General features: G+C 34.2%; 1 protein-coding gene and 1 pseudogene across 2 annotated transcripts; one reads left to right on the top strand and one right to left on the bottom strand.

Annotated features, from left to right (window-relative positions):
• Positions 1-376: 376 nt before the first annotated feature.
• Positions 377-4,472, bottom strand: LOC112027309 (uncharacterized). 2 transcript variants are annotated; one of them, XR_010629873.1, is made up of 7 exons: positions 4,087-4,471; positions 2,796-2,893; positions 2,631-2,717; positions 2,388-2,556; positions 1,795-2,298; positions 995-1,082; positions 377-648 (listed from the first exon to the last, which is right to left on the bottom strand). XR_010629873.1 is itself a non-coding variant. In XM_065775761.1 (6 exons), the coding sequence occupies exons 1-6, from the start codon at positions 4,234-4,236 to the stop codon at positions 571-573; spliced, it is 1,086 nt and encodes a 361-aa protein (XP_065631833.1). In that variant the 5' UTR covers positions 4,237-4,472; the 3' UTR covers positions 377-570. The 2 variants fall into 2 exon arrangements, 1 of the variants encoding a protein (XP_065631833.1); XM_065775761.1 differs by lacking the exon at positions 995-1,082 and having other exon boundaries at positions 4,087-4,472.
• A 3,728-nt stretch (positions 4,473-8,200) lies between these two features.
• On the top strand, positions 8,201-11,834 carry LOC112027300 (sugar transport protein 12-like; annotated as a pseudogene).
• Positions 11,835-12,111: the final 277 nt, after the last annotated feature.

Genomic DNA, 12,111 nt, shown 5'->3' with positions numbered 1-12,111 from the left:
CTCCTATTATTGATAAATTTGATTTACAACTTCTGATGACAGAGATAGATTGCACCCAAATTCTCAAAAAGAGCTTTGATAAAGCAAAAGTTTCTACTGCACACTGCACAGACACGATTCATTGCAAGTATAAATGTAAAATGTAAAATGTAAAATGAAAAATGCAGTTATTGCTTGTTTTTGTTTAGCACAAGACAAACTAATTTTTATCAGGTTTAGTGCTACAGGCACAAAATTTTCACAACAAAATTTAGGCGGTAAGTTGTTATAGTTTCTCATTTAAGCCTACTACTAATATTATTTTTTTACTTGCTTGCCACCTAGACTTAGTTGTAAAAATATTGTGCCTATAGTCTAATTCTTCTAGGGCCCCATATCCATAAAATGTTGGAATCACGTATAATTGTCATTGCCAATTGGGTGATACAATAGGTTGTACATAAATATCATGATATATAGTCTTAGATGATTCTGACTCTCTGTATACATTCGGATTTTGGCATCTCTCAATATTTGGGCTAAAAAAAGGTCCAAACTAAACTATAACCTAGAGGTAAAATATCCTGTTCATCAGTATATCAAAAATGCACAACCGTCAACATCCAAGAAAATAGCCTCTCTTCCAATAGCATCAGTATCTTTGCTTGCCTATAAACAACATATGAAAGGAAATGTCAAATATAGTTCAGAAAACAAATCATCCTCATAAGTAGACGTAAAATACATATACATGAGTGTGTATGTGGGTATAAAAGAGACTGAGGTCCATAATGGCACATACATAACTCGACAAAGTAAAGCAATAAACAAATTGCATTAGCCATTCACATGTCAGACGGTAATCAAAAGAATACCAGTATCTAGCACAACTTAATATTGTATTGACATCACCATTAGATAAGAATTACGCCTGCTAATATTTAAAAAAAGAGGGGGGGGGGGGGGTGTTGGTTATCTAGCACAACTTAGTATTGTATAAACAAAAATAACTTACTCTTAGATATCATGCGCTTTGCATCAAACATCGCAGCATGAGCTTGAGTTCCATCACTTTTTTATTTGTGAAACAATAGCTGCATGCTCTGAAATTGAAAAGGGCACCAATTTTAGATAATTTAGCTTTGGAAAGCTTCAAGAATTGAGTTATGGACTTACAGGGACTGTGAGAACAATATTCAAGGTCAAGTTTATAGAACCTAAGATCTGTCCATTTTAAATGTTAACACTTCCTTCTCCCATAAGAATAGGTGAAGGGTGAGGTTGTCAGTTCAAAACTCACTAGATACATGTACAACTAATCCATCAAAAAATTTTGAGCTTAAAAAAAAAAAAAAAAAAAAAAACTATTTAACATCAAGAACCTAATTATATTTAAGAGAGAACAAATACCCGATGTAATATACAATTTTGCCAATGAACTTCTAACTCAAATAGCACATCATCCACTGTAAAAAACATGTGGAGAGTGAAATCATGGGTTCAAGACCAACAGGGTAAGTGACTAACTCAGCCATCAACAAGAAAAAAGCAAAAAGAAAAAAAGGAAGACATTTAGTTAAAAGAAGATTTTAAATATGTGAATGTTAGATTGGATATGGAATACAAGGACATCAAGTTCCACCCTACTAATAATTTGCTAACAATTCATGCCACTATTCAAGTGCCCATATCAAATAATGATCACACTTTCAATCTAAAATAAAGTTAATAGAAACAAAGATACCACAATATTTTACAAAATTCAAGGATTTTGCATTTCGATCTAATAGTTAATAAAACTGAAATTAAACTTACCTTTCCAAAAGAGGCACAAAATTCTAAAAATTGCAGTGCAAGTTCAACATCTTCAGGAGGTAAATCAATGTCAGCTACAGTCATTAAGCTGGCACCTTGAGGCGAAGGAATGTCAACTTCAAATTCTTTGTTCTCAAGATTCATGGTACCCTTACCGACTTTACATGACATAGCATTGCCATTCTTCATAGCATATGAAACTCCTGCATTTTTCAGAGTTTCACCATCCTTTTCTTCTTTTATCTCTTCTGATTTAATGGGACTCAAAGGAAAATCCTCTGAAACACGTGTTTTTGAATTATCTTTCATAAAGAGGACACCACCATCCTTTCCGTTTGTTATAGAGACTTCCTCAGAAATTTTAGGCTTCTTTGGGCTGGTCTTCTTTGGATGAGCACCAACATCCCTGCATATTTCCTTCAGTGCTTCCCACTTTAATTTCTTTGACTTTATTTCATCAGATTCTTCCTTCCCCCATATCCTCAGTGAAAAAACTTCATGTCCCTGTGACAGAACACGAATCCCATCAGACAAACACATCAAAACCTAAAATGCTGCTGCAAACAAAGTACTACAAAAAAACACTATCGAACCTTGTTTAAAGCAACCAGGTCTTTCAGTGAAATATCCATGTTGTCAACAATCAATTCATTACCAAAATTGTCACGAACTTTGACATTCAGCATTTCTGAAACAGATGAATATCCAGCAATCCTGGCCTTTTGCACTAGTTGACCAGTGGGTTTGTGACCTCTTTTCTTCCTAGAAAAATATTGATCTATCAGAATTACCAAAAGACTAAAAATAACAGATTAGCTCACATACCAAACACTTACATGCAGAAACTGCAATTGCAAATGCCTCTACATCTGGGACATTTCCAGTCATCCAACATTTCCACCTCTTCTGCTTTCTCTCCATATCTAAGTCAATATTAAACAAAACACATTAGCCAATAGCATCAAAAGAAGAACAAGAAGACGTTTATTATCAAATCTAACCTGTTCAAGAGGCATTTGTAACAGAAATATATGGGACAAGGCTTCTTCACTTTCAAGTTCTTACACAACACCGATAAAACCATCGTTTTTTGACGACACTTCAGCATTATACCCAAAAAAACATAAGAGATAAATCAGTAAAGGTGGCCCTAAACATTAAAACAATTGAAAGTTCAGCAACTTAAATATCCATTAATTTGGAGAAATGAATCTCAAAAGTGAAGCAGACAATATGATAACTAAATAACCAATCAAAAGTTTTGCATTGTGGTTATTTCCTAAACAAGAACTAAATCAATGTTACGAAGCAGACAAAATGGATTAGGCCGAATTCAATGGAACTTTTTTGAAACAATGCAATACAAAGATTAGATAATTCGACTTTCTTTCACTTTCCCCCGTTTTGTCAACAACCAAACATAACAAAGATTGCAAATTCAGCAAACTGGCTCAAAAAGTTCATCCAATCCAATCATCAGACCCGTACCTTCATGTCAATTTCGCCAACATTGTCATTTGGCAGCAGATATCATGGCATGAAACCCAATTATCACAAGTCAAACAGGTGGATGGGGTCTTAACTAATGAATATAACCAACCGAAAACGCGGGTTACACACTGCAGGTGGCCATCATTTTTTCACAACAAGCCATTCTGGCCTTCGTGTGACCAAGATCTGGCCGTGTGAGGCTGCGATCTATTAGCAGAGAACATCCTCTCTCCCCTCTCTCACTGCCAGCTGCCTGAACCGACCAGTTTCAACCTATCATAAGACCACACTGGTCGGTCAAATGCCCGAGAATCGATGGCCAGTTACTGGATCTCACTTTCTGAAACCCCAAGTTGTCGGTCGGAACAAAAAAACACAGCCGAACTCGGCCCGTGATAGCTCCTCGTTCTTTCCAAAAAAAAAAAAAAAACCAACAACAACAATAATAATAACGAGAAGCTACAAAGCTTCACATTCTATTACTCTCACACATTTTCTTGTAAACCAAAATGAACAAAAGTGGGAATGTGGAATCCCAATTGCAGTTATTTTCTATACAATCAATGTTACAAAGCCTACTAAATTCCATTAGCCCCATTGGAGAGTGGTAAGTTTTCCAAACAAATAGTCTAAGAATTAAGGCCACTAAGCTTGTTTTTCTTTCAATTACGTCGCAGGCAGAGAAACACAAACACAAACAGAAAAACAAAAACAACATAATTCAGAGCTGGTGACATTTTCTCGTGAACCAAACAGAAATTTGTGAAAATCCTAGGGATAAAAAAGAAGAAGGGGAATTACCTGGTGACAGGTCTTGCCGTTCTGGGAATCGTAGACCCGATTGCCGACAACCCGGATTCCGGGGCACTTAGAGCGCTTCGCTTTGTAATTCCCATTCTTCGAAGAGACTTTGTTTTCTTCTGAGCTTGAAGAAGCAACGGCCATACCCATATCCCCGGAATAACTGAAATGTTTTCCGGTCGTCGTTTTAAGAAAACACAGTAACAAGCGTTTTCGTCTTCTGTTGACTACACATATAGTAAGTAGTATATAAAAGAGAAGAGTGGGGGTTTTGAGTTTTCATTGTGTTTTTTGAATTCCCGGGCTTTGGAATTTTTGGAGGCTCCTGCTCTCATTGAGGCCGCCAAAATGTGTTTCTCAACTTTCCATATATTTCTTATTATTATTATTTTATATATATATATATATATATAAAAGAAAAAAAAAAAAGGGATAAAACTTAAGTAGAGTTTATTAAGCGCAGTAAATTAAATTCTTACTTACGTAAGGTTATTTAACTTGAACGTGATGTTCATAACAAAAAATAAAAAAATAAAAAAAATGAACATGATGATATTGGGTTGAGTTGTGGTTATCCCATATGAAGAAATTGATTTCAATCGATCCATTCGTAGTCTTCCATCTCTTCACCTTTCTTATTCATTTGAAGTCTTGCTAGATTTGTTGAAAATCTCACTAGATTTGGCTAGATGTTTGCTAGATCAAGTAACATCTTTGTCGATTTGATGAGATCTCTACTAGATCTACACTTGATCGATGAATATCTCAAGATGTCCGCCTTACGTCACCATTGACAAGGACAACAACAAGTTTAACCAAACTAAATTTCGCAAATCAAATGGCTTGTTGATCAATACCTTGCACTCCACCTGTTGTTAGCGGGCGTGGGTGTGGGTTTTTAAGCCTTGATATAGTCGAGTCGAGTTCTATCTTGGATAGGATCCAACTGAACTGAATTGAACTTGTGGATACGCCAATAAAGCACATATAATATCATCTTCTTTAAGGATAATTAAATTTAATGTAGTTATGTGGTAAATTTATTGGGAAATCTAAGATACTGGACTCTGCATGCCATGAGATAGAGTTATTTTCTAGAAACTTTTAGTGAAAACAAATCTTTAAAAAATAAGTCATATTTTTTATAGGGTTTTTTGTTGACGAAAAATAGTTTTCCTTTATCTCGTTTTTTTATGCTACCAAATATAAGAAAAAGCTAAAAACTATTTTCATATGAGGTTTTCCATCAAAACAAATGGAGCATAATTGGATTGAACCCTTTGAGGTTCTATGTTAGTCATATTCTAGCTAGCTTGCACAAAACCACCACGTATAGGGTTGTCCAAGCAACCCGGCTACCCAAACAGATTGACTAAAATAACTTGTCATTGATGGGTCAAATAACGGGTTTCCTCCTCTAAAACTTAAGCCACCCAACTTGACCGATCGACAAACACTAAAAATAAGGCCGAAATACCTAGACTTAGCGACGATTAGGTGATCCTCCACTAAGATTCGGCCATGGTTGGCCTTCCTTCACTCAGATCCAACCTTATTTTCTTAGATTTGCTCAAATTTGGCGAAGACCTAGTCTTTTCTGCCCACCATCACTCCTTCATTAATTTTGACCAAACTGACTGATCGTCTTCCTGAGCCCAATCTGACTTGACCTATTGTGATTGGCGGTTGGTGGTGGGTCTCATCTTCTTCCATAAGACCTAAGGGGTTGAATTTGAGTTAAGGCCAAAATCAACCTGTGGATAGCCTAATCACATTCTTATCCTGACAAACTTTTGTAACTTCGGCTAGGTTTGGCTCAATGTAAAATGTTTTCAGAGTGTAAAATATTTTTAGGTGTTTTGCTTGTGTTCTTGAAAATGTTCAAGAAAACACATTTTCTACTAATTTCTCACTTTTTTCTCAACTTCCAAACAAATATTATAATAGGAAATCCCAATATATCAAAGAAAAAAAAAATTCTATCTTTCTCAAACTATACATCGATCGTGAGAGAGGGAGAGAGAGATAGATTGAGAGAAAGGGAGAGGTAAAGGTGGTGGCAAGATCTTGTTGGTTATATTTGAAGGTAGCAACAACAAGCTTTAAGCAATGGTGTCGAGCTTGAGGCAACAACAACGAGATTGGCAGTTTGATCTAGAGGCGGTAGCAATGGCCTCGAGCTTGAGGCGGTGAGATTGTTGGGTGGGTGGTCATGGTGGTTGTCGTTTGTGGGTGGGTCACGATGGTTTGATCTACTCATGGGTGGGTCGCGGCGGCTGGTCCGATTGCCCTATGCTCTCTCCTTCATCTGGTTCAAGCTCTCTGTGAATCTCCTTTCTCTTTTTGGTTTGGATGGGTGAGTGTGAGTGAGAGGCTAAAAATGATTGTAATTAGGTTGTAGAGAAAATAGAAGTGTAAAAGATTTTACACTCCAAAGGTCCTTATTTTACCATTAACTAAAATTAAATTTCAATTTGATTGTGTTTTCCAGCCCACCCTTTGAATGGTGTAAAATATTTTTCGTATTTTTTTCCACCAAAAACAAACAAAGCCTTACACAAAAGTCCCTCCATAAAGTATGGAGTCATGCAACCAAAAAACGATGTTAATTTGTACTAGGATTAAAGAGATGCTAAGAAATCAAACAAATCAATGAAAATTTCATACCATCTCACAAAAAAACTTTCTTCTCCTTATCGAAAAAAAAGAAAAAAAAAAAGAAAAAAAAAAAAGAAAAAGAAAACTTTCTTCTCAATTCACTTGGGTCCACCATATGAGAAATTTATGTGTAATGCTGTGAAATTTGGGTCTGTTAATCAATGTGGCCTTTGATGATTGGACTTGCATGTATTAACATATAATCAAATGTACATATATTTAAAAAAACATTATCTACATTTTTTGAGTTTGGGTCACTACCTTCTTCTTTACCTTTTTTATAACTCACTAAAATTTTTTATATCCTCCAAATTGACTTCTAGGAAGAGGGTTTAAAGCCCCATAAAGTTATAAAGTTATAAGGAAGAATTAAAACTTTTTTTTTTTCCCAATTTATCCAATTATTTTTTGGCAATATTTATTTTTATGTAGAACACTATTTGGTTTTTAAAAAACTAATACCTATCCTACATGGATTTAGGAACCAATTATAGAATGCCATATAATTAGCCCGTAATCCCTCAATTTTGTAGATGGCACATTGGTGCATGATGATCGGGTCAGAACTAGGTAGCAGTGACTTTCAACCAGCGAGATTAAAATATAGGCTAGATTGGAAACTATACCCCTAAAATTTAAGGGTGTTTGGATTTTACAATACTCTAAAATTTCAAAATTTGGATTTTATTATTTGAAGTTCATTCTATTTTGTTTGCATTAGTAATTCTTTTGTCTATATTTTCTGTTTAGTATCACATATGCTTGTCACGTGTTTTTAATTCATTCAATAAAATAATGCTGTGTCAATTTTATTAGGCCACGTAATTTTTAATTATTTAATTTTTTTAGACTACAAAAATAACGTGGCATTATTTTATTGGACAAACTAAACATATGTGACAAGTTTATGTGGTATTTAATAAAAAATATGGATAGAAGGGCAGCTGATGCAAATGGTTTAGAACTTCAAATGGTAAAATTTAAATTTTAAAACTTTCTAGTGTAAAATTTAAACATTTCAAAACTTTAGGACTATAATTTACAATTTAAAATAAAATATAATAATGATTGGTTTAATGTGAATCAAGTTGTATAACAGTAGTAAATCTAGTATACTAGAAAAGGTAGGATAAGGATTTTTGTACATGTATATGATGTAACCCTTCCGATTTTCCAATGGATTGGAGATTAAAAATTAGGATAAGAATTTTAATTTCAATCAAAATTGTACAAAATAAATATTACTGTATTATATATATAATAATTCGAGTACAAGTAGGATAAAGAATTAATTTACATGACCGCCTATTGCTATTATATATAGACAAGAAACCCTTTTACATAAACTCATTAACTACGCTTTCGCTTCTTAATTCTTTCTTATTGCCTGTCAATCGTCTTTCTTTCCGCTCTTCTTCATCTTTGTTATTCTCTCTTTTTCTTTTTGCTTGCTGCTATGGCTGATGGAGGTTTTGTTCCCAAGGACGATGATCCTAAGAATTATCCAGGAAAAATCACCTTCTATGTGTTGGTAACTTGCATTGTCGCTGCTATGGGGGGCTTGATTTTTGGATACGATATTGGTATCTCAGGTAATTAAGCAAGCATTAATTCAAGAACCACAACTCAATATAATATTATGTGTTTCTTTTTCATAATATTATATGTTACTTTAATTTCCATGCATGATGCATGCATATATATATATATATATGTTGATGAGTTTAATTAATTTGATTCTAATGGATGCTTTTGTTTGTTACCTAGGTGGTGTGACATCCATGGCTCCCTTCTTGCAAAAGTTTTTCCCATCTGTTTATTATAAGGAGGCGTTGGATCATTCAACGAATCAGTACTGCAAATTTGACAGTGTGAAACTGACCATGTTTACATCTTCTCTATACTTGGCTGCACTTGTGGCATCGTTTTGTGCATCATGGGTGACCAAGAAGTTGGGTAGGAAAATTTCCATGTTCATTGGTGGTTTGGTTTTCTTGGCCGGAGCTATCATTAATGCTGCTGCTGTTAATATTGCTATGCTTATCATTGGTCGAATTTTGTTGGGTATTGGTGTTGGCTTTGCTAATCAGGTAAAAATAAAATCCCTCAATTATTTATTTATTTTTTCCTCTCTCTCTTTTGATTAAGAACTAGAAGCCTTTACTATTACATGCATGCAAGTTTTAATTTTTATACTTCCGAGATCTTATTACGTAACTGGGACTCGCATCTCTTTTGGGATAAAACAATTAAATTTTTTATTGTTTCTTATTATTTATTGTTATTGGTATCTAATTCAGTTTTTTTTTTTTCAATAGATTTATATATTTAATAATTAATTCATTTGTTTTTCTTTTAATAAAAAAGTAATATATAGTTAGGCCTTTGAACCGTAACTTTTTGTGCTACAGGCTGCTGTTCAGTAACATATTGAAACCACTAGCTTCGAAATATATAATATCTCCCAACCCTAATTAATTCGTGGGTTGGACTTAGTGGTACATGAGCTTATCCTAAATTTATAAGAGAAGTACATAATAATTCATTATAAATATTACTGATCAGTTTCTGACCTCTTAAAGAAAAAGTCCCCCTTTTTTTAGAAGGAAAAAAGAACCAAAACATGTAACTTTGTTAATAAATATATAATTTATGTTTTACAAAATTTAATTTGTCAAAGTTTGTTCCCAATTAATAACAGTGATTTAAAATTCTTTATCTTCCATTAAAAAAAAAATAAAATTATATGACAGTTATTTAAAAAAAGAAAAACTTTATACACGTGTCAAAGTGATGATGCTTACATAAAGGCGAAGTCATACTGCTGCACTTACATGCTGGCTGATATTAATAGATATTACTAAGCATTTTTTTTTTTTTGTTGAGAAACAAGCATATATTCTTGGCCTTTGGAGAGAAACACATTAATTGATAAATGATTATACTCTTATTATTACTCACTAATTAATTGTAATATTTTTAATTGTGTGCAGTCTGTGCCACTCTACCTCTCAGAGATGGCTCCATACAAACTTCGAGGATCTCTCAATGTTGTCTTCCAACTGTGTATTACAATAGGCATTTTGATAGCCAATGTTGTTAACTACCTCACACCAAAGCTTGGAGGTGACTATGGATGGCGTGTCAGTCTAGGTGGTGCAGCTGTTCCTGCCCTCTTCATTGTGGTCTCATCATTTTTCCTCCCCAACACTCCAAACTCAATGCTAGAGAAGAACGAGCCCGAGAAGGCCCGACAAAATCTCAAGCGTATTCGTGGTGTTTCTGATAAGGAAATTGAAGCAGAGTTCAAGGATCTTGTGACAGCAAGTGAAGCCTCCAAAGCAGTGAAGAACCCTTGGAGGAACATCCGGAATAGACAATATAGGCCTCAATTGATCATGTCCATGGCTATTCCATTTTTCCAACAATTTACAGGCATCAATGTTATCATGTTCTATGCACCTCAGCTTTTCAAAACAATTGGGTTTGGTGATGATGCTTCTCTCCTATCCGCACTCATCACTGGTGGAATAAATTGTTTGGCTACAATTGTCTCCATTTATGGTACTGATAAATGGGGTAGGAGATTTCTTTTCCTAGAGGGTGGAAGTCAGATGCTAATATTTCAGGTAAAAAATAAATAAACTCTTACTACTTTTGAATCTTCCCCAAAAAGTTATTGATATTGATTGTCATCATATTTTCTATAATCTTAATTTAATTTCCTCTGATTGCACATGAAACTTTGCCTACTTACCAAATAAGATAACAATAACCAAACTTATGCAAACAAACAGTTTGTACTTTGTAGAAGCATTAATTTTTACCAATAAAACCCATAAGCTGCAACTTAATTTCGTTAATGGGATGGTGTTTATGAAATATTAAAGTGAGAAACATGCATTCTTTAAAGAGTGATGTTATAGCTATTATTAGTTTTATTGCATAGATTTTGCAAACAAATGTGTCTATTTTTAAGACACAAAATAAGATAGTAATTAAGAAATTTATGTTGATATAGAACAAATCACATTCTTTTTATCAAGTTAGTTTGTAAATATTTTGTATTAATAATAGCTTTAGAATTTTATTTTTTGTTATTGGCATAGTAACATAAGTGTGAGTACACAAAAGTAATTATAATAATAAATATATCTTTACCCTCAATCTTTTATTGTTTTATTCTAATGTATTCATTTATATTCTTATATCACAAGCTGCATTAATGTATCTTTATATAATGTAAATTACATTGCATGTTGCAGGTTTTGGTGACAGTCTTCATTGGATGGAAATTTGGAGTATCAGGTCAAGTGACATACTTGCCCAAGTGGTACGCTGGCCTTCTTGTGGCTTTCATCTGTGCCTATGTAGCTGCATTTGCGTGGTCATGGGGACCATTGGGATGGTTAGTCCCGAGTGAGATTTTCCCACTTGAGATCCGATCGGCAGCACAGAGTATCACTGTTTCTGTGAACATGTTCTTCACCTTCATCGTGGCCCAACTATTCCTCACTATGCTCTGTCACATGAAGTTTGGCTTGTTCATCTTCTTTTCATTTTTCGTGCTACTAATGACTCTCTTTATCTATTTCTTCTTGCCCGAGACCAAGAATATTCCCATTGAAGAAATGACTTGTGTGTGGAAGAAGCATTGGTTTTGGAAGAGATTTATGCCTGAAGACCGTCCCCAAGTCTAAATGTTATGCTACGTTAATTTCTATATAATAACTAGTTTATTAATTACTTCAGTTTTTAATTTCCTTGTACTATTATAATTTTCCCCCTATTTTTGGGGCCCCAACAACTACTATTACAAGGGTGTCATAATTGCTTTTTCTCTGCAATCCCTTTGCTATTTTTAGTTACTGGGGAGGTTCAATTATTATATTTTAGTTAATTTGTTTTAACTGTACTTGGGCTTCGGTTTCCTTTCCATTTTCTAGACTGTAAAATTGCGGGCATGTGGTGTTGTTAATGGCCTTTTCTATTCTTCTATTCTATTAATACGAGGTTCATTCATAATGATTATTGATATCAGTGGTGGTGCTAAACCAAGCAATCAGCCAATTCAGCACTCTCTTTGCTAAGGCAAACTCGGATGTACAATACTGATTACTGAACAGTATGCGGTTTACACATCAATTGCAAGACACATAAACCACATTTTGCTTGCATATATTGTAACTAGACTCAAAGGTCTAGTTAAACGCTCCCTCCCTCCCTCTCTCTCTCTCTCTCTCTCTCTCTCTCCATGTATGTATGTGTGTATATGTATATATATAGTTATTAGTTGCTATTTTAGGAAAAATATTAACTTTAGACATATTTGAAACTATCTTGATCCAACTCATTATACGGTGATTA

This window comes from Quercus suber, unplaced genomic scaffold (genome assembly GCF_002906115.3).
Source record: "Quercus suber isolate HL8 unplaced genomic scaffold, Cork oak 2.0 scaffold_118, whole genome shotgun sequence".
Classification (NCBI taxonomy): domain Eukaryota; kingdom Viridiplantae; phylum Streptophyta; class Magnoliopsida; order Fagales; family Fagaceae; genus Quercus; species Quercus suber.
The sequence above is the reverse complement of the archived record's forward strand: the minus strand, read 5'-3'. Positions and strand labels throughout refer to the sequence as shown.

Excerpts from the sequence above, each read along its gene's own strand:
- LOC112027309 (XM_065775761.1), bottom strand. The coding sequence starts at position 4,236 with ATGGGTATGGCCGTTGCTTCTTCAAGCTCAGAAGAAAACAAAGTCTCT. Across the intron at positions 2,718-2,795 it reads TACAAATGCCTCTTGAACAG|ATATGGAGAGAAAGCAGAAG; the intron begins GTTAGATTTGAT and ends ATATTGACTTAG. Across the intron at positions 2,299-2,387 it reads ACCTGGTTGCTTTAAACAAG|GGACATGAAGTTTTTTCACT; the intron begins GTTCGATAGTGT and ends GTTCTGTCACAG.